Here is a 27,899-nt window from a genome sequence, read left to right as displayed (position 1 = left end):
TAAAAGATTTCTCTGTCTAGTCATGTTGTCATAAAATATATTGTATTTTATGCCAAAGAATACAGCCAATGGTGGAATGGCACTTTAACTTCATTACTATAATTCAAATTATCAATATCTCATCACATTATCTCTAGCCGCTTTATCCTTCTACAGGGTCACAGGCAAGCTGGAGCCTATCCCAGCTGACTATGGGCGAAAGGCGGGGTACACCCTGGACAAGTCGCCAGGTCATCACAGGGCTGACACATAGACACAGACAACCATTCACACCCACATTCACACCTACGGTCAATTTAGAGTCACCAGTTAACCTAACCTGCATGTCTTTGGACTGTGGGGGAAACCGGAGCACCCGGAGGAAACCCACACGGACACGGGGAGAACATGCAAACTCCGCACAGAAAGGCCCTCGCCGGCCACGGGGCTCGAACCCGAACCTTCTTGCTGTGAGGTGACAGCGCTAACCACTACACCACCGTGCCACCCACATTACATACTCAAAAAAAAAAAACCCACACAATTTATTTCCAAGCTAACACACAGTTGTTAAATATCACGTGCTGTGTTCTGATATGAAAAGGTTCACTGATGAACAAGAAATGATTATGCTGTCCTGTTACAAGCAGCTGGTGTGAATACTTAAAAAAAAGCAACAATACAAAAAGTAATTTCTACAAAAATAATCTTTATTTATGTATTAACTGTCCAGAGCAAAGAGCTAGTATTCATGCTGCTTTCACATACAGTCACATGAAATCACCCTCAACTCATAAATTCACGTAGGAACTTTGGAAACAATTTTGATACCCGAGTTGGGATGACCTTCAACCTTTAAACGTCCAACAGGATGAAAAAGAGGAGAGCTTCATTTGTAGATGGTACACAATTGATTATTTTTAGCAATATAATTATCGTTAGCTTGTGTAAATAATTTGATCTGTAATCTGCATGCACTTTACTTGATCTAGAACAATAATATTCAATGCAATAAAAAAAAAAAGGATTTCCAAAAATAAAAAAAAAGTCAAGACGGACTCTTGCGTCCGCCGTTTTTCATTTCACTCCAAAAACAAAGCACTTGAACATTACATACTCGTAATTCTGACATCCGACTAGCGCATGACGGCAGCATTAATTATAGACACAACTGGATGAAGAGATTCACTAGAAGTTGTGAAGGATGTTGAAATACTCAAGATCGCAATAACTAGTGTTACAGAATGAACCTGGCCGGTTCTGTTTCTTTTAAAATGCGGTGCTGAAAATGGACCAGGTGCGAAACAAGAAACAGTGCAGCTCAATATCTACAGAGGTTTTCTGAAAAAGTATTAAAATTCATACAAAAGGAGGAGCAGGTTATACACACACTTCCTGAAAATCTCTCTCACATCAAGCATGGTGCACAGAGCAGATTAAATTTATTTAAAAAAAAAAAAAGCTTTTCCCCCACCAGTGTGGTTACAGATAGTTTTTCTAGACAACACTCATTCACAGCAAACTCCATGAACGTCTTTTGCAATGCTTTATGAGGTCATCAGTCACCTCGTATCCAGCGCTGTTTATCTTCTCTTTGTTCCGCCGAAACCTGCAACAATCACAAAAGTATTTTGATCTGTGGTTAAACGGAGCATTAGAGGCTCTTTTGATGGGAGGGGCGTACTGTCTCTCCTGTCAATCACAGTGACACCAGCCGATTACGGGCATCATGTACTGTATGTGGAAGAGGGCAGAAAGCGCTTTCCTCCTAGCCTGGCTAACGCGACTTCAAAGCTCTGCGAGCATTTGGTCTGGCCAAGATATTAAGCCCAACCGTTTCCCAGAGCCCGTGGTTGACCCGCCTCCCTGAAATGCCTCAGTTTGCTACTGGTTGAAGCCAGAAAAGGCTGTGACGAAGCTTAAACCAATCGCATCACTCTTTCCTCTGATGTATGTGACGCGACGATAGGATTCTCGCTGAGCCCCACTGATTTGGCTACCAGCGGGGCTAACTGGTAGATTAAACTCTTACTGAAGCCAGTCGGGAGCAAGGCGAAAACGTCCTTCCTTTCAATAAATACCTCCAGGGCTGCTCTTTGCTCCGTTTTCAATGAGAACTTCCTGTTGAATGCTTTCAATACAGCATCTATGCGTAATACAGTGGTGCTTGAAAGTTTGTGAACCCTTTAGAATTTTCCATATTTCTGCATAAATATGACCTAAAACATCATCAGATTTTCACACAAGTCCTAAAAGTAGATAAAGAGAACCCAGTTAAACAAATGAGACAAAAATATTATACTTGCTCATTTATTTATTGAGGAAAATGATCCAATATTACATATCTGTGAGTGGCAAAAGTATGTGAACCTTGGCTTTCAATATCTGGTGTGACCCCCTTGTGCAGCAATAACTGCAACTAAACATTTCCAGTAACTGTTGATCAGTCCTGCACACTGGCTTGGAGGAATTTTAGCCCATTCCTCCGTACAGAACAGCTTCAACTCTGGGATGTTGGTGGGTTTCCTCACATGAACTGCTCGCTTCAGGTCCTTCCACAACATTTCGATTGGATTAAGGTCAGGACTTTGACTTGGCCATTCCAACACATTAACTTTATTCTTCTTTAACCATTCTTTGGTAGAACGACTTGTGTGCTTAGGGTTGTTGTCTTACTGCATGACCCACCTTCTCTTCAGATTCAGTTCATGGACAGATGTCCTGACATTTTCCTTTAGAATTCACCGATATAAGTCAGAATTCATTGTTCCATCAATGATGGCAAGCCGTCCTGGCCCAGATGCAGCAAAACAGACCCAAACCTTGATACTACTACTACCACGTTTCACAGATGGGATAAGGTTCTTATGCTGGAATGCAGTGTTTTCCTTTCTTCAAACATAATGCTTCTCATTTAAACCGAAAAGTTCTATTTTGGTCTCATCCATCCACAAAACATTTTTCCAATAGCCTTCTGGCTTGTCCACGTGATCTTTCGCAAACTGCAGACGAGCAGCAATGATCTTTTTGGAGAGCAGTGGTTTTCTCCTTGCAGCTCTGCTATGCACACTATTGTTGTTCAGTGTTCTCCTGATGGTGGACTCATGAACATTAGCCAATGTGAGAGAGGCCTTCAGTTGCTTAAAAGTTATCCTGAGGTCCTTTGTGACCTTGCCGACTATTACACGCCTTGCTCTTGGAGTGATCTTTGTTGGTCGACCACTCCTGGGGAGGGTAACAATGGTCTTGAATTTCCTCCATTTGTACACAATCTGTCTGACTGTGGATTGGTGGAGTCCAAACTCTTTAGAGATGGTTTTGTAACCTTTTCCAGCCTGATGAGCATCAACAACGCTTTTTCTGAGGTCCTCAGAAATCTCCTTTGTTTGTGCTATGATACACTTCCACAAACATGTGTTGTGAAGATCAGACTTTGATAGCTCCCAGTTCTTTAAATAAAACAGGGTGCCCACTCACACCTGATTTTCATCCCATTAATTGAAAACACCTGATTCTAATTTCACCTTCAAATTAACTGCTAATCCTAGAGGTTCACATACTTTTGCCACTCACAGATATGTAATATTGGATCATTTTCCTCAATAAATAAATGACCAAGTATAATATTTTTGTCTCATTTGTTTAACTGGGTTCTCTTTATCTCCTTTTAGGACTTGTGTGAAAATCTGATGATGTTTTAGGTCATATTTATGCAGAAATATAGAAAATTCTAAAGGGTTAACAAACTTTCAAGCACCACTGTAGATGCGGAAGCGTGAATGAAGCGCTTCCGGCATAGATTCTGTAAACAATCTATGGCTTCCGGTCGCAGTTCTACTACGTCAGTGCCTTGAACACGCCTCTACCCAGGGCCGTTGGAGATGCTCAAAGTTGATTGGCTCCCGATTTTTCCGGAGCTTGGAAGAGCTGGAGATAGCTTGCCTGGCCAGACTAAGCTCGCAACAGGCCCTTGTGTTGCGTCACGCTTAGGATGGGCGGGCCCAGGCTACTTTCCTCCACCCTCACCTCAGTAATGGCTTTTCAGCTTTGCTGCAGTTGACATCACTAATTTGCTCATTATTAATAATTAACAGCTGAAACATGTCAATAAATCATCATGAAGGAGTCCAGTTAACAGGTGATGTGGAGTTTACCTGAAGCAGTGCGAGTCCCTGAGCTGGTGTTGGTGTTGGTGCTGGTGTGGTTGTTGGTGTTGTAATGTGGCGATCCATAAGGGCTCACAGGAGGACCACGCCTACCACTAACACCACCGTACACAGGGAGAGAGAGAGAGAGAAACAGCAGTGTTTAATACAGTTTGTGTGTACATGACACTCCTTATCTCTCCATTAGAACTGTGACTATTCAGGGATGAGAATGAAAAATATTTTAAAAGTCTGAAAAAACCGGGGCGGGGCCCATGGGGCTAATGATTTTTGGCTTGTTTTTTTTTTTTAACCCCAAAACCATTAATTTTATCAGCAAAAATTTGCAATGTATTTGGAAATAAATTCCCCTTCTTGGTGGACTACCAGGTGAAAATGATTAATATGGTACAAGAGACTTGTTTTTAAATCAATTCACATTTGATGATTTAAAAAAAAATAAATAAATGCACCTTTTAATATAAACGAGCTCTACAGTATTATATTTCTGCATTTTTGCTATTCATGTCTTTGAATACTCTAATCCTTTACAATGAAGTGCAAACCAGAAAAAAGTTCTGTCATATAATTCTCTGAAGCTTTTTTCTGATCTTATCATGGTAGCAGGAGGTCTTGCATATTAAGCAGGCAACATTCAACATCACTCATCACTTCCCTTTCAACTGCTGTGTGGACTAATGAGGTTTTATCTGGACAGGATGTTGTGTAATGTAATACAGATACCATATGGTCAATCTGAAGATTGAGATGGTGATTTTGAATTAAAGAACAGGCATGTACAATGGGCATTACAAATTGGAAATTTTTTTTTAAATCAAAAACTATAAGTTCATCTCGGCCTAAAAAAATTTGGGCAGATGCTCCCGCGCAGCGCACGCCAGCAATTCCCCCCCATGAAATGAGCAATAAGTAGGAGAGTTATACACGGTATCATACCTAAAATGTTATCAGAAATATAGATATGATACTATGATTCTCCCCAACCCCATTTATAAAAGATACACACTTATATATGACATGTAATCGATATATATTTTTGGGGCGCGCGCTCTCTCTCTGCCATGCCGATCCTGTAGGCTGCACTGACTCAATACAACTGAAAACTCTGGTCCTCGAGAAAAGAGATAAAAGCCCGCCCACACTGAAAGCTGATTGGCTTATTTTGCTGAGTAACCCAATCAAGATGCTCTTTGCCTGGCATGTGCTACAAGAACAGGCACACAGGCAGTGTTGCCAGATTGGGTGGTTTTAAGTGCATTTTGGCGGGTTTTGAACATATTTTGGGCTGGAAAACGTCAGCAGTATCTGGCAACACTGCACACAGTCTCCCTCGCGCACCCCCTCGTGCGCGCACATTCTAAGATGCGTGATGCAGACCTTAATGTTACGCGCGCACGCTCTTGCTCGCTTCTATCAATATGCAGGAGACTCCCAGAACTTCCGGGAGACTTGGGATGTCTGCGTTATAAGGTGACCACAGATCGCTAATCATAACCCCCCCCCCCAAAAAAAAAAAAAAAAATTTCTCAACGGATTTACATCGATCTCAAAAACGATCATTTTGGTCTGAAAGAGTCGGAAATCGGCCAATCGGCGGAAAATTCTCATCCCTGGATTATTAGAAAAACCATGTTTATGATAAACACACCACAATCTTATCACTACTCCAGATGTTCTCACTGAAATAGAAAAGGACCAGAAGTCCATCAGCCCTACACAGTGCACTCATTCTAGTTAGCCCCAAGTAGTGTACAGTATATAATAAGCATATCAGTGCGCTGCACTAACGTATGAGAGCCGAACAGATATCCCAGCAATCCTCCTGTTCCCATTCCAGACCAGAATCCACCTCCGCCTCTGTTTCTGCCCCCTAGTCCGCCTCCCAGTCCACCAAGTCCGCCTCCCAGTCCACCGAGTCCGCCTCCCAGTCCACCGAGTCCGCCTCCCAGTCCATCTCCCCCACAGTTGTTGGTGTGAGGTCCGCTGTATGAATCTGCAAAGCCGTATCCCGGCGGAGAATCTGAAACACAGATATGATCTTCATTATAATGGAACCGTATAGTGGGCAGGACTGTAATATAATTAGTTCCAGAGACACTGTGGGCAGGGACTACAGTCTGATTCGTTACAGGGACAGTGGGTGGAGACTACAGTGATTGGTTACTGTGGCACTGTGGGTGGGGCTGAAATCTGATTGGTTGAAGTTGGAATTGCATTTGGTAATTGGATCAGTTCCCAGTCCATACCTGTGTATTCAGACCTAAACCCAGGAGGAGGTGGACCCATGTTACTGTAGCCGTTTCCATCAGGACCTTGGTTTCCTCTGTACCCATCTCCACGGGAACCACGACTAGAGTCACAAAGGAACATCTTATAAACAGCGAAGGCGAGCAGCAGGAAGAACGCGATGACCACCATGCTGCCTGAACCCTCGGCCAAAAGGTCGCTCGGGAAATGCTGGCTGCTTCCGTGCTGCTGCTTTCCCTGGAAGAACCCGGAGGTGAAGTCAGAGAATCGGGATGAGCCCCGGTTCTGCCGGCCCTCAGCTGTGAGCTCCAACGTGTACTCAAGACCACATGAGCCCCTCAATATATACGGGTCATCAGGGCTGTTGTAGCCTTCACAGGACACCTCCACCTTTCCAAAACGGTACCAGTTATCCATATCAGCCTTACACTCCCACTACACACACACACACACACACACACACACACACACACACACACAGAGAGAGAGAGAAAGGTCAGAGACAGTTTCATAAAAACTTGACTCATTTTCCTGCAAAACTGTAAAGGTTTTAAACAAAACCTTCCGGGATGCTACATTTAGCTTTTTTTTTTTTGGTTCCAGACAAACAGGTAACCATCTGTTAAATAAGATCTAAAGAAAGAAAAACCAAATTAAACACAACAAGGCATGCTGTTACAGGAAAACAAATGAACAATGCGTTGATGTGACATGGCCCGTTCACTACTACCATCGCCGTAGCCAGCTATGAGGCCACCGAGGTCCGGACCTCGGTTATTTTTAAGAGCTGAAAATACATTTGTACACTAAATATTCAACTGGATAAAAAAAAAAAAAAAAGAATAACATTAAAACTTCTCTGTAAAAAGTGCATTGTTAATTATGTTAAACGTTGTGTCTGTTTCGTGCGTGCGGCTCTGAGACCAAGAACACAGAAACAAATGAGTGCGCGACTCAGGGGAGTGAACACAGTGCAGTAGACACGGTTTTTTTCATGGTAACAATCAGCGCATTTTCATGAAGCTGTTACCCCTACTCTTTATTCAAACATGGTGGTGTATACTGATTTTTTTTTTTCCCCCCAGAATTTTTTTTTTTGTGTAGGTGTAACAGATGCCAGATTGTTAATGCAGGCTTTCGTCTAAACGGGGGAACAGGGGCGCTGCGCCCTCTTACTCTCGGCGTGCGCCCCCTTACCGACTCTGTGAAAACATCCCAGCAACACTACGTGACAATGTATCTGATCATCAAATACGTTATAATCGCTCCAAAAATATTCCAATCATAGTAGATACACCGCCAGACGGTGCACAAGCAATCCAAATCGGCGTTTTCCAGACTGAGGCGCCATGTTGTTTAGTTGTTTACTTGTCGCGGCTGCTCTCGTGAGATTTGACATGGGTTACACACAAGGTCAGCTGACTTGCAGAGCGAGATTTCTCGAGACTGAATGACCTTTCACCCAGCGGCGCGGGAGCTTTTGACAGAAGTAGTTCGCGAGTTGTTTTTGTTGACACTTGGGCATTTAAAGATGTCATCCCACGGCACGAAGCGGAAGAAAGCCAAAGACCGTCCGGGGCAGAAGATTACTTCTTTCTTTTTCAATGTTGACAGACAATTTGTTACAATTTCCCTCTCAGATAGCCTCAGAATGTCCCATTGGAGCATTTTTCAAAGGCTTTGCAAGGCGGGGGGGACAACCGGCACCATCTCCCCCCCGCTTCGCTCCTTCGCCATGGTGAGCGCCCTCATACTAAATTTTCCTAGAAAAAACCCTGTTAATGTATCTTAGTTCCATAGGCTACATGGTTAGGGTATCTTTTATCCTCATTGCTTGGGCCAGATCAAACCATTAAACAAGCTTAAATTATTCTTACTCTTGCCACATACATGATTTTTTTTTTTTTCAAAACTGATGATATTCAGTTCAAACACCATTAAAAGTAATTTCAGGAATAGATCTCTTGTGTGGCGGCACGGTGGTGTAGTGGTTAGCGCTGTCACCTCACAGCAAGAAGGTCCGGGTTCGAGCCCCGTGGCCGGCGAGGGCCTTTCTGTGCGGAGTTTGCATGTTCTCCCTGTGTCCGCGTGGGTTTCCTCCGGGTGCTCCGGTTTCCCCCACAGTCCAAAGACATGCAGGTTAGGTTAACTGGTGGCTCTAAATTGACCGTAGGTGTGAATGTGAGTAGGGTTGCAAAGGGGTGGAAAGTTTCCAGGAATTTTGAAGGGCCCGGGAATTTTCAGTTTTGGCATTTATTAAGTTTTAAACATTTTAAAACATTTCATCACCCAGAAAAACAAATGAAAACCCATGTTAAGCCTTTCTTTCAATTATGTACTGTTTTGTGCTAATTAAGAATAGGACATATTGCTAAAGGCCAATTAATAAAAGGCTTTTAGTTTTTCAATATTAGTATTATATTCAGATTTTTCAGTGAAAAATTACTATTCTCAATCTCAATTACAGATTTTTCTTCAAATAAAGCATCTTGCCACTCTTACATTTTGTGGGAAATTCCAAGATGCTAAATATAACATTTAATATAATAACAGTACCCTTTGGTAAGAATTGACTGGAAATCTAACTCATTGCATGACAAGTCGTGATTTCTAAAAATCTTGCAAAAACTCAATTTTGACCATTTTTATTACAAAATTTTACAAAACTTGAAGATTTATCTACAGATTTAATCACAAAGGTATCACGTCATAAAATAACAAGGAATATTTAAAAAATGTAAAATTTAACATTTCTAATTACTAGTAGTCTTGAAATAAGTTTTGCTGCTTGTAAAATATATTAGTGACACTTTTTTATTTGAATCTGGAGCGAGGCTGTTTAATGTCATTGTTTAATAACAATGCTATTAAAACAATCATTGTTATTAACCCTAATCGTTACTTCTAATCCGATAATTTGCAAGCAAATTACTTGACAGGATATGGTTTACAAACCAGTTGCAAAATGAAAAAGGAATTCAAGTTGTTGAAGTATAATTAGTAAACAAAAAAGTTACAGGAAGCAGTCTTCAAAATCATAAGTAGAGTTAAAGTTGCTTTTGAAGAGAAGTTCTCAAAGTCTAAGGTTATTGTTTAATTCATTATACATGTACCAGGGAAACCCGTATTGTTTTTGTAAAACATTTGGTGGTTATTCATTTTCTCAGTTGTTTAATTAGTTTTTGCTTGTATGTTCTTTTGAACAGAACAGAGACCCAGAGAAATATCCGAATCTGAATAAAGGACCTTATTTTTTTGTATCACTTTTTAAGTAAAGTTGGTTTTGAAAATTCCCGAAAGTTCCCCCAAATTCCCGTTAATTCCCAAAATTTCCATGGAAATTTTCCACTCTGAAAATTCCCGGGAATTTTGCAACCCTAAACATGAGTGTGAATGGTTGTCTGTGTCTATGTGTCAGCCCTGTGATGACCTGGCGACTTGTCCATAGACTATCCCGTAGTCAGCTGGGATAGGCTCCAGCTTGCCTGCGACCCTGTAGAACAGGATAAAGCGGCTAGAGATAATGAGATGAGATGAATTCATCTAAAGGAGGCGGCATGGTGGTGTAGTGGTTAGCGCTGTCGCCTCACAGCAAGAAGGTCCGGGTTCGAGCCCCGGGGCCGGCGAGGGCCTTTCTGTGTGGAGTTTGCATGTTCTCCCCGTGTCCGCGTGGGTTTCCTCCGGGTGCTCCGGTTTCCCCCACAGTCCAAAGACATGCAGGTTAGGTTAACTGGTGACTCTAAATTGACCGTAGGTGTGAATGTGAGTGTGAATGGTTGTCTGTGTCTATGTGTCAGCCCTGTGATGACCTGGCGACTTGTCCAGGGTGTACCCCGCCTTTCACCCGTAGTCAGCTGGGATAGGCTCCAGCTTGCCTGCGACCCTGTAGAACAGGATAAAGCGGCTGGAGATGATACGAGATGAGATCTCGTGTCATGTGCAATTCACCCCTCTCATTTAAATATGTCAAATTTTTCATCGCGCGCTTTGCGTGCACATCACGGACCTCGGTGGTTTTAAAATGCTGGCTACGGCCCTGACTGCTGCAAGGATGTGAGGTATATGATTTGAGACATGGCTCAGGACTGGCGCGGTCAGCGTTCAGGTGAACCATTCTTCCTGTTGCATCGAGCGCAGACACGCACCTGGACGTCCACACCGTCCCAGCCTTTATTCTGACACTGGACCACTTCAGGGACGAAGGAGGAGCAGCCTGCTGACCCTCCCACACACTGGAGCTGAGGAACAGGACTGGAGCGGCGAGCCGTCGTGTATCGACCCTTGTATAGAGTCAGGACCTGGACATCATGGAGTAACACGGCTCCTTTACACAGACAGACAGAAATAAATAAATAAATAAATTTGGGTATCCAAAGTGTTAGTGTGACACTAAAATCAGTCTGGTTTTGATTCAAACATTTAACCTGTCATACATTTTAAACTTAAACAGTCATGAAATGCATCAGTTTTATTTTACACACTACTCCATCTAGGGTTGCCACCCGTCCCGTAAAATACGGAATCGTTCTTTATTTGGCAATTAAATCTTGTGTCCCGTATTGAACCGATACGGGACGCGATTTGTTCCGTATTTTCATAAATGTCCAATACACATGTCTGTCTCACACATATCAACACTAAATCTAACAATAATGAACAAAATAAAACAGGAAATACTCCGTTGCGGGATCTACCCAGGACACAAACCCCTCCACTCTGTGTCCCGCTCTGTGCGTCTGTGCCTGGCTGCCTGCGGCACTGCATGTGGCGCTGTCACGGCTGCAACAGACAACACACCGGCGCTGCTCAAAAAACCCGGCCTTTTAAAAATGTCTGCTGCACCCGGGACTCCACCATGTCCTCAAAAGCATAAATGCTTACAAAAATACAGACGTGAGTGGGAAGAGGCATGTCCTTGGCTGCATGAACTCAGGACTGTTGAGGGAAGGAGTAATATTTTGCACTTTCTTGTTTTCTGCATTCTTGAATAAGCAGACATACGGTACATGTTTGTTTTTTGTTCTCTTTTTTCCTCTCTAAGTAAAAATGTCCCCAAGGTTCACAAAGAGTTCCTACACCAAGAACAGTTATGCACTTACATTTACAGTGATAAGTTCTCAATATATTTAGATTAGATTTTAAAGGTTCATTGTTGCCCACTTGTACATTATACATTTTTTACAGCATTGGCAATAAAGCATTTCAAGCTTTAAGTATGAGTAATTGCTTTCTTGATCACCCCTTTACTAAAAACACCTACAAAATAAAACATACCACTGCTCCGGGCAAGGACGCGTTATCCTAATGGGCTTCATGGTAAGGTATTAGGCAGAGACCCGTCCACCCGTAAATTTGACGGGCAATTGCCGATTTCAACGGGCAAGTATACACACAGACGGATACTGAAACGGACGATAATGCCGAAAATTTTCGCACATGAATACTCCCACATGTCATCCGATAAATCCAGTTATGTTCCGCCCACACACGGACTGGCCATCGGGAGTAGCGGGAGTTTTCCCAGTGGGCCGGTGGTTCAGTGTGGGCCAGCGGAGAAAAAAAAAAAAACAGTTGCGCGCTGGCCTTTAATATGATAAGCAATGTTAACAGTTTCTTTAACAAACTGTTAACATTGCTTATTACAGTTGCGCGCTGGCCTTTAATATGATAAGCAATGTTAACAGTTTGTTAAAGAAACTGTTAACATTGCTTATCATATTAAAGGCCAGCGCGCAACTGTTTTTTTTTTTTCTCCGCTGGCCCACACTGAGGCCACATCCACACGACAACGGCAACGTGATGTTATTTAAAAAAAATATCGCCTCCAAATGGGCAACGATCAGTAGAAATCAGGTCCATATGGCAACGCAACGCTTGCTGAAAACGATGCAATACACATGCCACACCTCTAGGGGCGCTGTAAGACGGTCCCTTCGGACACACCAGAACAACCCATACGAAAAAGAACAGTAAAGAACTTATAAGAGTTTACCACTGTCTTAGTAGTAAATCCTTATAAATATAAATAAATATATATGCCATGTATGATTTACTCCTGAAAGTGGCCCATTTTGCATTTTCCTCATACAAATTTTTTATGAAAATCTAGTATGTATGAAGTGAACATTGTGCATGGTTTTTACAGATAATGTGTATGATGAATTACACCGTCTTTGTATGCTTCATGTAATGTTTGTAGTTTTAAATTATATTTTACAGTTTAAAATGTATATGCCTTTTATATGTAAATCCAACACAAACATATGTGGATTTACATATAAAAGGCATATACATTTTAAACTGTAAAATATAATTTAAAACTACAAACATTACATGAAGCATACAAAGACGGTGTAATTCATCATACACATTATCTGTAAAAACCATGCACAATGTTCACTTCATACATACTAGATTTTCATAAAAAATTTGTATGAGGAAAATGCAAAATGGGCCACTTTCAGGAGTAAATCATACATGGCATATATATTTATTTATAAATCCTTATAAGGATTTATCCTTATATTTATAAGGATTTACTACTAAGACAGTGGTAAACTCTTATAAGTTCTTCACTGTTCTTTTTCGTATGGGAATAGAAGTAAGGACGCATGCGCATAAACTATTATGCGCGAGACTTCATATTAGCCACAAAGTCAGGAAAATCTGTTCGTAAAATTACATTATAATGACCAAATACAATGAAAAGTATTTTTCCAGTCTCACCTGTGAAAGGTAATCCCATGTGATCTCGTTTGGACGGTAAACCTGTTGGTACAGTTAAACGCAGCTAATCTTTATTCTCCGCTTTGACCTTTCCAATATGGCGGCGAGGATGACGTACGCGGAAGGCGGCGTCTTTAATTGTCCGGAATAAATTGAATACTACACGTTGATGGATTAATTTGCTGTTTCTCACCTGTGAAAGGTAATCCCATGTGATCTCCTTTGGACGGTAAACCTGTTGGTACAGTTAAACGCAGCTAATCTTTATTCACCGCTTTGACCTTTCCAAAATGGCGACGAGGATGACGTACGCGGAAGGCGGCGTCTTTAATTGTCCGGAATAAATTGAATGATACACGTTGATGGATTAATTTGCTTTTCTACGCCCTTTTTTGAGGAATGTATTGTAGGACTTAAACCATCATCTGAAGAGGTGAGATCGCTCCTTTTTCCCCCTTATTTTTGCTGGCGGGATTGACTCTGCCCTAAGGGCTATTCTCTCTCTCTCACTTTGCACCAGGCATTACACAATAAATATTCACAGTGAAAATATTTTGTAAGCGCGTTTCATGAACCAAGTTATAGGATTTCTTGACAACTCGCATCGCATCGCAATGAGATCATTGGCACTACTGGTGTTAAGAATCAGACCATTTTATAAATGAATATTTTGCTGTAGAGCTGCAGTGTTTGTACAATTGCATGTTTTTGCTTCACTATTACTGTCACTATTCTGCTTCTTGCATTACTACTGTGAACTAACACTGAACATAATAATAATAATAATAATAATAATAATAATAATATCCAAGCTCGTGTTTCACTCTCACTAGTGCTCTGTAAGGCTTTTTCCTGGTGATATTCGTTACACTTCTACCCAGCGTGAAGCACTCACAGTCATGTGGTTGTGACGTCATCGTAAACAAATCCGTTTTACTCGTCCAGACGACTTCACAACGGCAACGTTGCCAGATCTTTCCACTCTGGGACCCGTTCTCAAAAAGATTGCGTTTTGGGCACCCAAAACGCCGGTGCCGTGTGGACGCCAGGCCTAAACGATAAGCAATTGTATCGGAGTCACCCGAATCCGTTGCCGTGTGGACAGGGCCTGAACCACCGGCCCACTGGGAAAACTCCCGCTACTCCTGATGGCCAGTCCGTGTGTGGTTCCGCCATCATTTACAAATCGTAAGAAACACAGTTTAATACGAAAAATACTGAAAACTTGAAATGAAAAATCAGAATATTTCATCGTTTCCGCCATTTTGGCCCGCACTGAATCTTGTAACATGCGGACTGAATAAATCGCGAATTCTGATTGGTCGAAAATTGCCAAACACCCTGCGTTGTAGTTTCCTCTTTCTTGGCGGGAGAACCGCATTTTTTTTTGCTGACTCACTCTTCTGGATCAAGATGAATCCCAACAAACGCCCCAAATTGAATGTGACAAAAACTGATTCGTTTTTCCACAAAAAGACAGAAAAGGTATGTGTGATACATTGATTAACAAGGGGGTTTCATTGGGGTATGGTAAAATAGAATACTGTTGGGTTTTTTTTTTTTATTAAATACTGTAACTAGATCAAAAGATTATATACAATTCATTGTTGTTTATTTTCTTTTCACTTTTGTTACCAAATCAAACACCATACATACATCTGATACATTCAGGAGTGAAACTGAAAAAAATACAAAGTAAAAATATGCAATATTTCTGATCAAAAATTACACGCCATTTCACCCTGAAAATGTCCTAGAATGCAGGAAATGAAGTCTAAATTTCAAAAATTTTCTGGGGGGGCATGCCCCCAGACCCCCCTAGAGGGACTTCGCGCCTGCGGCGCTCGTCTTCGCACCTGCGGCGCTTATCAGGATTATATAAAATATTATTTTTGACTGGTAAATTTCTTTTTCTGCCTAATACCCTACTTCATGGGCAGCTGCCCGGGGCCTCGGAGGTAGCGAGATCGGAAAATATGAAATGATATTTTCAGAAATTTATCATACTGATAACATTTTTGATGCATTTCGCCACCCGTAAGGAAGCCCACCTTGTCCCGTCGCATAAATCACCCGTCACTGTCAATATGATCACTGTCCACCATGTCTTCACACGCTACGCCAGCTTGAGTTCAAGGATTTAATTAATGACCGCTTTCCAGAAAAGTAGGAAAGTGCCCTTGTAAGTTGACCCATGGCTGTCAAACTGAATGTGCAAAGCTGTGTACCACTGCTGTTTGGGACATTACGTGTGTGAAAGGATGAAATATTTCACATAGCCTAACATTTTGAAATTTATTTCTGAGAAGCAAGATATTTTTCTCTCTTATTGCTCTTTGTTTTCACAAGTTAAAAGTCGCCTGGATTCCAAAATGAAAACAAACGGTTATATACCAAATGAATGTTCTTGTTCTGAATACTAAAGAAACTGTTGTAGGCCTAGGTTATGTTCTTGACATGTTGTTCATTGACTCACTCATTCCAAGGCTTCATGAGGCTAAACTTTAGTTAACCAGACTTGTTAACCGTGATGTCTGATGGATTTTTTTCACCATGCAATTGCCTATTTCACCATTGCTTTTTCTCGATTAAATAGGTGTTGATGGAATTAAAGTTTTATCGTTCAATAGTATTTCTAATTGTGCCACTGTCATTATTTAAGTTTCTGTGTCTAGTTAGACAGGCACGTCTGAGGGGCTGAATTTGCTGAGCGCAGTTGACAACAGGCGGGGGTGGGGCCTCGGGGGGGGTGTCTGCCCAGGGCCTCGGCAAGGGTTAACGCGGCCCTGGCTGTGGGCACCCCACCCCATGGGAGTTGTGCCCGTGGTGGTCATGGCCCCAAGGAGCCGTGGTGGGCGTCCCTTATTTTCATTTCTAAACGGTGGCAACCCTAATATGGAATCAATTTTGTGCCAAAATGTTCATACAATACTTTTGAAATATCAAACAAAAACGACAAATCAAAATACACAAAAAGAAAAAAAAGTCAATTTTTTTAGACTGGCAAACAAATTATTCGTGTAATCGTGCAAAATATTAGTCTATTACTCTTCAGAAACCTTTTATTTTTGTTCCGCGTCTTTCTCGGTTTTGTTTGGCGTAATTTATTTTGGTTGCGATTCCAGCTCTCGTTTGCGCTCCCTGACTTTTTGCTTGCAGTTTTGGCACAAACTTCACGTGTGGGTGGGCTGTCCAGGAACGCATTCCCATTGGCTAACTTGTGTTTGACTGACAGCTACGCTCAGCGATTCCCCCGGAGGCTGTTGCGGCCATTCCCTACTCGGATTCTGGCGGACTGTTTGACGAGTGACCGATCCATTGACGGTAAACAAGGATCGAGTGGACTTCAGTGGCGACTATGATCTCATCTCATCTCATTATCTCTAGCCGCTTTATCCTTCTACAGGGTCGCAGGCAAGCTGGAGCCTATCCCAGCTGACTACGGGCGAAAGGCGGGGTACACCCTGGACAAGTCGCCAGGTCATCACAGGGCTGACACATAGACACAGACAACCATTCACACTCACATTCACACCTACGGTCAATTTAGAGTCACCAGTTAACCTAACCTGCATGTCTTTGGACTGTGGGGGAAACCGGAGCACCCGGAGGAAACCCACGCGGACACGGGGAGAACATGCAAACTCCACACAGAAAGGCCCTCGCCGGCCCCGGGGCTCGAACCCAGGACCTTCTTGCTGTGAGGCGACAGCGCTAACCACTACACCACCATGCCGCCGGTGACTATGATATTGAATTAATTCAACAAAGTGTAAATTCAATATCATAGTCGCCACTGAAGTCCACTCCATCCTTGTTTACCGTCAATGGATCGGTCACTCGTCAAACAGTCCGCCAGAATCCGAGTAAAATTCCTCCATGAACATGTCAAAGGCACAGGCTACTTCAAAGAGTCTGACTGTTCTCTCTCTCACTCACTCACTCACACGCCTACGAATTCTGAAGACACTGAAAGACTGAAGCATGATATACTGTTTTAAAACGTTTTATAATGTTGCTGGTTATGTTGCCTATTTGTTCTTTGAGAATCTACAAATGTTGTGCTTTTTGGTACTCAGCACCTTAAGTTTAATTTCAGTGGTTTGTTACTCCACAATGCTTTAAATAAATACAAATACTGTGTGTTCTACCCAATTAAGAGCTAATACATGAATTATAATAAATACTATGAATGCTTTGACCTTACTCTTTTTTCCCCACAATCATAATCTTTAACCCTACAAAACTGCCATGTTGATTTCACCAAACTTGAGTGACTTGCATAAAAATAATCCATTCTCAATCTTGCCATTATGGTTTACATAAAAATTTGAGGGCTATGAATCAGATGGGATTTGCCATTATTCACCCTAAAATTGATTAGAATGCAGGAAATTGCATCTAATAGAAATACAAGATGTTCCGGGGGAGGGCCCCCAGACCCCCCGTCCAAATAACGTCCTCCTTTTTGGTGTTATGGAAATGATCACCCTAGGAATGGCTGAGCGTAGCTGTCAGTCAAACACAAGTTAGCCAATGGGAATGCATTCCTGCACAGCCCGCCCACACATGAAGTTTGTAACCAAAACTGCAAGCAAAAAGTCAGGGAGCGCAAACGAGAAAGCTGGAATCGCAACCAAAAATTACGTCAAACAAAACTGAGAAAGACGCGGAACAAAAATAAAAGGTTTCTGAAGAGTAATAGACTGATATTTTGCACGATTACACGAATAATTTGTTTGCCAGTCTAAAAAAATTGACTTTTCTTCTTTTGATTTGTCATTTTTGTTTGATATTTCAAAAGTATTGTATGAACATTTTGGCACAAAATTGATTCCATGCCCTCACTCCATCCTCTAATCTAATCTAATCTAATCTCACCACAGCACAGCAACTCACTCATGAATACACACACAAAAATGATGCAAACATGACCACACGGTTCGGCTGTACTTCTACATCTCATCATTAATATTTCAGATGAGTTTACCGTCGTTCCAGCAGGAGATGAGAGGAGACGCCATGAGCAGGAACAGAGCCGCCAGCGCCATGTTTACAGCCCACAGGCTAACACACAAAGCTAACAAAACAAACCGCCCAACTCAAACTATTCCAGATAGCTGAAACTCAAGCACTCTCTCTGTCCGCTCCTGAAATAAATCCGCCGATATAAAATCGATTTAAAACACGACGTGTCTCTCACCCGTTAGTGAAAACAAACCGGACACATTCGCGCTACTTCCGCTTCCGGGAAGTGTTATTATTGTTGGTTCAAAATGGCGGTTGAAAGTTTGTGAAGCCTTTAGTCCAGGGCTTTTCAAAGTGTGGGGCGCGCCTCCCCTAGGGGGCGCCAGAGTTCTTCAGGGAGGGCGCAACGTGAGGAAAAGTAAACCAGAATAAGTTAGTATTGCGGACATTTAGCGAACTTCAGCTCGCCTTTGCCAGAGACAAAATGGATCGATTTTTAATACCTAAAGCTCCAGTGAGTGAGGAGACAGAGTCTGGGCCAAGCAAAAAAAGAAGGACGTATGAGCACGATTATTTAAAGTTTGGATTTTCATGGACTGGATCTGAAGATGCTCCACTGCCACAGTGTGTTGTCTGCCAAGAGGTGCTAGCTAACGATGCTATGGGATGTTTAAAATGTGTAAAACAAGATGTTTTAAAAAAAAAAAGCACAGATGTTTTAAAATGTGTACAAAATGTTTTAAAAAGCACAGATGTTTAAAATGTGTAAAAAAAGATGTTTTAAAAAGCACAGATGTTTAAAATGTGTAAAAAAAAGATGTTTTAAAAAGCACAGATGTTTAAAATGTGTAAAAAAAAAAGATGTTTTAAAAAGCACAGATGTTTAAAATGTGTAAAAAAAAAGATGTTTTAAAAAGCACAGATGTTTAAAATGTGTAAAATAAAAAGATGTTTTAAAAAGCACAGATGTTTAAAATGTGTAAAAAAAGATGTTTTAAAAAGCACAGATGTTTAAAATGTGTAAAAAAAAAAGATGTTTTAAAAAGCACAGATGTTTAAAATGTGTGTAAAAAAGATGTTTAAAATGTGTAAAACGATGTTTTTTTTAAAAAAAGCACAGATGTTTTAAAATGTGTAAAAAATGTTTTAAAAAGCACAGATGTTTAAAATGTGTAAAAAAAGATGTTTTAAAAAGCACAGATGTTTAAAATGTGTAAAAAAAGATGTTTTAAAAAGCACAGATGTTTAAAATGTGTAAAAAAAGATGTTTTAAAAAGCACAGATGTTTAAAATGTGTAAAAAAAAGATGTTTTAAAAAGCACAGATGTTTAAAATGTGTGTAAAAAAGATGTTTAAAATGTGTAAAACGATGTTTTTTTAAAAAAAAGCACAGATGTTTTAAAATGTGTAAAAAAATGTTTTAAAAAGCACAGATGTTTAAAATGTGTAAAAAAAGATGTTTTAAAAAGCACAGATGTTTAAAATGTGTAAAAAAAGATGTTTTAAAAAGCACAGATGTTTAAAATGTGTAAAAAAAGATGTTTTAAAAAGCACAGATGTTTAAAATGTGTCTAAAAATGTTTTTAAAAAGCACAGATGTTTAAAATGTGTAAAAATGTTTTTAAAAAGCACAGATGTTTAAAATGTGTAAAAAAAAAAAAGATGGTTTAAAAAGCACAGATGTTTAAAATGTGTAAAAAAAGATGTTTAAAATATGTAAAACGATGTTTTTTAAAAAAAGCACAGATGTTTTAAAATGTGTAAAAAATGTTTTTAAAAAGCACAGATGTTTAAAATGTGTGTAAAAATGTTTTTAAAAAGCACAGATGTTTAAAATGTGTGTAAAAAAGATGTTTAAAATGTGTAAAACGATGTTTTTTTTAAAAAAAAAAGCACAGATGTTTTAAAATGTGTAAAAAAATGTTTTAAAAAGCACAGATGTTTAAAATGTGTAAAAAAAAGATGTTTTAAAAAGCACAGATGTTTAAAATGTGTAAAAAAAGATGTTTTAAAAAGCACAGATGTTTAAAATGTGTGTAAAAAAGATGTTTAAAATGTGTAAAATGATGTTTTTTTTAAAAAAAAGCACAGATGTTTTAAAATGTGTAAAAAAATGTTTTAAAAAGCACAGATGTTTAAAATGTGTAAAAAAAAGATGTTTTAAAAAGCACAGATGTTTAAAATGTGTGTAAAAAAGATGTTTAAAATGTGTAAAATGATGTTTTTTTTAAAAAAAAGCACAGATGTTTTAAAATGTGTAAAAAAATGTTTTAAAAAGCACAGATGTTTAAAATGTGTAAAAAAAGATGTTTTAAAAAGCACAGATGTTTAAAATGTGTAAAAAAAGATGTTTTAAAAAGCACAGATGTTTAAAATGTGTAAAAAAAAGATGTTTTAAAAAGCACAGATGTTTAAAATGTGTAAAAAAAGATGTTTTAAAAAGCACAGATGTTTAAAATGTGTAAAAAAAGATGTTTTAAAAAGCACAGATGTTTAAAATGTGTAAAAAAAAGATGTTTTAAAAAGCACAGATGTTTAAAATGTGTAAAAAAAGATGTTTTAAAAAGCACAGATGTTTAAAATGTGTAAAAAAAGATGTTTTAAAAAGCACAGATGTTTAAAATGTGTAAAAAAAAGATGTTTTAAAAAGCACAGATGTTTAAAATGTGTAAAAAAAAGATGTTTTAAAAAGCACAGATGTTTAAAATGTGTAAAAAAGATGTTTTAAAAAGCACAGATGTTTAAAATGTGTAAAAAAAAGATGTTTTAAAAAGCACAGATGTTTAAAATGTGTAAAAAAAGATGTTTTTAAAAAGCACAGATGTTTAAAATGTGTGTAAAAATATGTTTTTAAAAAGCACAGATGTTTAAAATGTGTAAAAAAAGATGTTTTAAAAAGCACAGATGTTTTAAAATGTGTAAAAAAGATGTTTTAAAAAGCACAGATGTTTAAAATGTGTAAAAAAAAGATGTTTTAAAAAGCACAGATGTTTAAAATGTGTGTAAAAATATGTTTTTAAAAAGCACAGATGTTTAAAATGTGTGTAAAAATATGTTTTTAAAAAGCACAGATGTTTAAAATGTGTAAAAAAAAAGATGTTTTAAAAAGCACAGATGTTTAAAATGTGTAAAAAAAGATGTTTTAAAAAGCACAGATGTTTAAAATGTGTAAAAAAAAGATGTTTTAAAAAGCACAGATGTTTAAAATGTGTAAAAAAAGATGTTTTAAAAAGCACAGATGTTTAAAATGTGTAAAAAAAGATGTTTTAAAAAGCACAGATGTTTAAAATGTGTAAAAAAAGATGTTTTAAAAAGCACAGATGTTTAAAATGTGTAAAAAAAAGATGTTTTAAAAAGCACAGATGTTTAAAATGTGTAAAAAAAGATGTTTTAAAAAGCACAGATGTTTAAAATGTGTGTAAAAATATGTTTTTAAAAAGCACAGATGTTTAAAATGTGTGTAAAAATATGTTTTTAAAAAGCACAGATGTTTAAAATGTGTAAAAAAAAAAAGATGTTTAAAATGTGTGTAAAAAAGATGTTTTTAAAAAGCACAGATGTTTAAAATGTGTAAAAAAAGATGTTTAAAATATGTAAAACGATGTTTTTTAAAAAAAGCACAGATGTTTTAAAATGTGTAAAAAATGTTTTTAAAAAGCACAGATGTTTAAAATGTGTGTAAAAATATGTTTTTAAAAAGCACAGATGTTTAAAATGTGTAAAAAAAAAGATGGTTTAAAAAGCACAGATGTTTAAAATGTGTGTAAAAAAGATGTTTTTAAAAAGCACAGATGTTTAAAATGTGTAAAAAAAAAGATGGTTTAAAAAGCACAGATGTTTAAAATGTGTGTAAAAAAGATGTTTTTAAAAAGCACAGATGTTTAAAATGTGTAAAAAAAGATGTTTAAAATATGTAAAACGATGTTTTTTAAAAAAAGCACAGATGTTTTAAAATGTGTAAAAAATGTTTTAAAAAGCACAGATGTTTAAAATGTGTCTAAAAATGTTTTTAAAAAGCACAGATGTTTAAAATGTGTAAAAAAAAGATGGTTTAAAAAGCACAGATGTTTAAAATGTGTGTAAAAAAAGATGTTTTTTAAAAAGCACAGATGTTTAAAATGTGTAAAAGAAAAAAATAAAAATGTGTACAACAAACATTTTTTAAAATAAGAATGGAACATTAAGTATAGCAGCAACAACAAAAATTGTAAGGGGGGGGGCGCTGTTGTTTATTTGCACTCTGAGGGGGTGGGGCTGACTCTCCCACACTTTGAAAACCCCTGCTTTAGAGTTTTCTATATTTCTGCATAAATATGACCTAAAACATCATCACAAGTCCTAAAAGTAGATAAAGAGAGCCCAGTTAAACAAATGGGACAAAAATATTACACTTGGTCATTTATTTATTGAGGAAAACGATCCAATATTTGCTGTCAGTATCTGGTGTGACCCCCTTGCTTGTGCAGCAATAACTACAACCAGTGGTGGCTGGCCCATAGGGGGCGCTCGGGCGCAGCCCTCCCAGATGTGGAGGGGGAAAATATAATTTTATCTCATCTCATCATCTCTAGCCGCTTCATCCTGTTCTACAGGGTTGCAGGCAAGCTGGAGCCTATCCCAGCTGACTACGGGCAAAAGGCGGGGTACACCCTGGACAAGTCACCAGGTTATCACAGGGCTGACACATAGACACAGACAACCATTCACACTCACATTCACACCTACGCTCAATTTAGAGTCACCAGTTAACCTAACCTGCATGTCTTTGGACTGTGGGGGAAACCGGAGCACCCGGAGGAAACCCACGCGGACACGGGGAGAACATGCTCGAACCTGGACCTTCTTGCTGTGAGGCGACAGCGCTAACCACTACACCACCGTGCTGCCAAAATGCTATAAATCCATTTTGATTGTTTTCAGAAAAATGACATTTATTTACCCAGACCCATGAATTTTGCAAATATTTAATTTATCCTGTTATAATAGATAGTGGGCGGCACGGTGGTGTAGTGGTTAGTGCTGTCGCTTCACAGCAAGAAGGCCCGGGTTCGAGCCCTGTGGCCGGCGAGGGCTTTTCTGTGTGGAGTTTGCATGTTCTCCCCGTGTCCGCATGGGTTTCCTCCGGGTGCTCTGGTTTCCCCCACAGTCCAAAGACAGGTGTTCCAATCACTTCCATGGCCACAGGTGTATAAAATCAAGCACCTAGGCAAGCAGACTGTTTTTACAGTTTGGAGCTGGCCCCTTTCTCTTCCAACATGACTGTGTACCAGTGCACAAAGCAAGGTCCATAAAGACATGGATGACAGAGTCTGGTGTGGATGAACTTGACTGGCCTGCACAGAGTCCTGACCTCAACCCGATAGAACACCTTTGGGATGAATTAGAGCGGAGACTGAGAGCCAGGCCTTCTCGTCCAACATCAGTGTGTGACCTCACAAATGCGCTTCTGGAAGAATGGTCAAAAATTCCCATAAACACACTCCTAAACCTTGTGGACAGCCTTCCCAGAAGAGTTGAAGCTGTTCTAGCTGCAAAGGGTGGACCGACGTCTTATTGAACCCTATGGATTAGGAATGGGATGTCACTTAAGCTCATATGTGAGTCAAGGCAGGTGAGCAAATACTTTTGGCAATATAGTGTCTCATGTCTCATTATCTCTAGCCGCTTTATCCTTCTACAGGGTCGCAGGCAAGCTGGAGCCTATCCCAGCTGACTACAGGCGAAAGGCGGGGTACACCCTGGACAAGTCGCCAGGTCATCACAGGGCTGACACATAGACACAGACAACCATTCACACTCACATTCACACCTACGGTCAATTTAGAGTCACCAGTTAACCTAACCTGCATGTCTTTGGACTGTGGGGGAAACCGGAGCACCCGGAGGAAACCCACGCGGACACGGGGAGAACATGCAAACTCCACACAGAAAGGCCCTCGCCGGCCCCGGGGCTCGAACCCAGGACCTTCTTGCTGTGAGGCGACAGCGCTAACCACTACACCACCGTGCCGCCGCAATATAGTGTATATATTATATATTTTATTATCAAGGCGGCACGGTGGTGTAGTGGTTAGCGCTGTCGCCTCACAGCAAGAAGGTCCTGGGTTCGAGCCCCGTGGCCGGTGAGGGCCTTTCTGTGCGGAGTTTGCATGTTCTCCGCGTGGGTTTCCTCCGGGTGCTCCGGTTTCCCCCACAGTCCAAAGACATGCAGGTTAGGTTAACTGGTGACTCTAAATTGAGCGTAGGTGTGAATGTGAGTGTGAATGGTTGTCTGTGTCTATGTGTCAGCCCTGCGATGATCTGGCGACTTGTCCAGGGTGTACCCTGCCTTTCACCCGTAGTCAGCTGGGATAGGCTCCAGTTTGCCTGCGACCCTGTAGAACAGGATAAAGCGGCTAAAGATAATGAGATGAGATGAGAGATTTTATTATCAATGTCAGTTTTACTTAATAGTGTGTGACTACATGCAATTTGAATTATTGAAACAACATTTCCACCAACTGACTCTCATTCAACAGTGAATTTCCACCAACAGACTCGGACCATTTCTCTTCTTGGGCGCTGAAGTGCAGCGAAATAGCCAATCGTGTATGCTTGCTAGGGAAAAATAATAAATATTTGGCCAGTCAGCATCGCCGAAATTAATGGTTTTGGGGCGCTGGAAATTTCGCCCCTGCTACAGAAAATGTATCTCTCTCTCTCTCTCTCTCTCTCTGGTAAGAGGTGATGTTCAAAACTAGACTTTTGGTTCATACTGAACAATAATCACACATCTTTCTTGTCATAGTTTGTATTCACAACAAGAGTGTCAACACTGTGTTTCACTTCCCCCCCCCCCCTTGTTTCAGAGAAATACACCTAGCTCAGAACACACACATACACACACCTCATTTCATAGTCACTCTCTCACACAGAAATCTTCCACTCACCTTAGAATCACACACACACACACACACACACACACACACACACACACACACCTCTCTCTCTCGCTCTCTCTCTTTCTTTCTTTTCAAACACTCAGTCCCACACTCACCTAAGAAACCCCCCCACTCACACACACACACACACACACACACACACACACACACTGTTGATTTGTATAGATTCAGCTGAAATCATACCCTTGCTGTAAACTTCTCTCAAGAACTTGAGTATTGTATTGTATTTGATACCGTTCCTTTCCAAAGCATAAATGGAGCCTAATATAGCTGTAAATTGTTCATTTACTTTATCTGTGAAACTGCTGATTTTGAGAAGGAAATTAAATTATTATTGTGGAATTGTTGTCATTTTCCGACTGTTCATTTGAATGCTTATACTGGACTAGGCAGGGAAATCTACTGGCACACCAGGCCCACCAAGAATTTTTTTTCACCAGCCACCAATGACTGCAACTAAACGTTTCCAGTAATTGTTGATCAGTCCTGCACACCGGCTTGGAGGAATTTTAGCCCATTCCTCCGTGCAGAACAGGATGTTGGTGGGTTTCCTCTCATGAACTGCTCGCTTCAGGTCCTTCCACAACATTTCGATTGGATTAAGGTCAGAACTTTGACTTGGCCATTCCAAAACATGAACTTTATTCTTCTTTAATCATTCTTTGGTAGAATGACTTGTGTGTTTAGGGTCGTTGTCTTGCTGCATGACCCACCTTCTCTTGAGATTCAGTTCATGGACATATGTCCTGACATTTTCCTTTAGAATTAACTGGTATAATTCAGAATTCATTGCTCCATCAATGATGGCAAGCTGTCCTGGCCCAGATGCAGCAAAACAGTCCCAAACCATGATACTACCACCACCATGTTTCACAGATGGGATGAGGTTCTTATGCTGGAAAGCAGTGTTTTCCTTTCTCCAAACATAACGCTTCTCATTGAAACCAAAACGTTCTATTTTGGTCTCATCTGTCCACAAAACATTTTCCATTGTTGTTCAGTGTTCTGCTGATGGTGGACTCATGAACATTAACCAATGTGAGAGAGGCCTTCAATTGCTTAGACGTTACTCTGGGGTCCTTTGTGACCTCGCTGACTATTACACGCCTTGCTCTTGGAGTGATCTTTGTTGGTCGACCACTCCTGGCGAGGGTCACAATGGTCTTGAATTTCCTCCATTTGTACACAATCTGTCTGACTGTGGATTGGTGGAGTCCAAACTCTTTAGAGATGGTTTTGTAACCTTTTCCAGCCTAATGAGCATCAACAACGCTTTTTCTGAGGTCCTCAGAAATCTCCTTTGTTCGTGCCATGATACACTTCCACAAACATGTGTTGTGAAGATCAGACTTTGATAGATCCCTGTTCTTTAAATAAAACAGGGTGCCCACTCACACCTGATTGTCATCCCATTGATTGAAAACACCTGACTCTAATTTCACCTTCAAATTAACTGCTAATCCTAGAGGTTCACATACTTTTGCCACTCACAGATATGTAATATTGGATCATTTTCCTCAATAAATAAATTACCAAGTATAATATTTTTGTCTCATTTGTTTTTACATGCTTGAAATATTCAGATTTTTCTATTCCATTCTGAATATATATAAAAAAAATTTGCAGTTTGTTGTAAATATCTACCACATATTACAATATCAGTAGACATTTAATATTTTTAGATGTAAATTTAAAATCTCAATTAAAAAAATTGACCTTTGACCTGGAGTTTCATGTGGTTACAATGTCAATAGCCTGTTGATATTTATTGGTAAACTACAAAATTAGAAATTAATATAATACAAACAACAACGAATGATTAACAAAATATGATCTACAAAAATATTTAGAAAGTGGGTAGAAAGTGGAGCAAAAAGATTTTCTGACAGGTTAAACATTATCAGTTCATTTGTTTACAAACATGAGAATTACTTCCTTATTTATGTAAGCACTGACATTGTATTTATATAAAAGATATTTTTTTACAGCGGCAGGGTGGTGTAGTGATTAGCACTGTCGCCTCACAGCAAAAAGGTCCTGGGTTCAAGCCCAGCGGCCAGCGAGGGTCTTTCTGTGTGGAGTTTGCATGTTCTCCCCGTGTCTGCGTGAATTTCCTCCGGGTGCTCCGGTTTCCCCCACAGTCCAAAGACATGCAGGTTAGGTTAACTGGTGACCCTAAATTGACTGTGAGTATGAATGGTTGTTAGTCTCTGTGTCAGCCCTGTGATAACCTGGTGACTTATCCAGGGTGTACCTCGCCTCTCACCCATAGTAAGCTGGGGTAGGCTCCAGCTTGTTAGGACTAGGACTGTTTTGGCCTCTAGAGGCCGCTGTTATTTCCTTTTCATGTCGTGTTTATTTTGGCCTCTAGAGGCCGCCACTGTTCCTGTGTTTTGTGTTTGTGTTAATTGCCTAATTATCTTCACCTGTGTCCTTAATTAGTTTGTCTATTTATACCCCTGAGTTCAGTCCTCTTGTCACGGAGTCTTTGTGCTGTTATGTTTATCTCCAGTTTCCTTTGTACTGTGTTTTTTGATCTTCTTAGCTTTTGAATTTTTGCACTTTGCTTTTCTTTTGGATAATACTCTTTGGGTTTTTTTTTGTCTTTTGTTTTGCCCTGTATATAGTGTATATAGTTTAAATAAACCTTTTGATTCTTTTTCTACTTCCGCCTCACGCCTCTGCATTTGAGTCATCCCCCTGGTGGCCTAGTGGGGGTTTGCTGGATTATCACACCAACGAACCAGGTTTGAATCCCAGCAAAACCCTAACAGAAAGACTCCGTCATGACCGACTCAGCAGAGGCTGCTTCAACTGTCTACCCGGCCAACCTTCAGGGAATTATGGCAGCTTTGACACGCTTCGGAGCGAC

At 39.9% G+C, this 27,899-nt stretch overlaps 1 protein-coding gene across 1 annotated transcript; it reads right to left on the bottom strand.

Moving 5' to 3' along the window:
• Positions 1-668: 668 nt before the first annotated feature.
• Positions 669-18,379, bottom strand: saraf (store-operated calcium entry-associated regulatory factor). Its single transcript, XM_060916770.1, has 6 exons — positions 18,109-18,379; positions 10,538-10,716; positions 6,392-6,827; positions 5,934-6,165; positions 4,134-4,240; positions 669-1,588 (listed from the first exon to the last, which is right to left on the bottom strand). The coding sequence occupies exons 1-6, from the start codon at positions 18,167-18,169 to the stop codon at positions 1,563-1,565; spliced, it is 1,041 nt and encodes a 346-aa protein (XP_060772753.1). The 5' UTR covers positions 18,170-18,379; the 3' UTR covers positions 669-1,562.
• Between the last annotated feature and the right edge of the window lie 9,520 nt (positions 18,380-27,899).

Source organism: Neoarius graeffei, chromosome 3, assembly GCF_027579695.1.
Source record: "Neoarius graeffei isolate fNeoGra1 chromosome 3, fNeoGra1.pri, whole genome shotgun sequence".
In the NCBI taxonomy this organism is placed as follows: Eukaryota; Metazoa; Chordata; class Actinopteri; order Siluriformes; family Ariidae; genus Neoarius; species Neoarius graeffei.
Note: the sequence above shows the minus strand (reverse complement) of the source record. Positions and strands in the feature narration are given on the sequence as shown.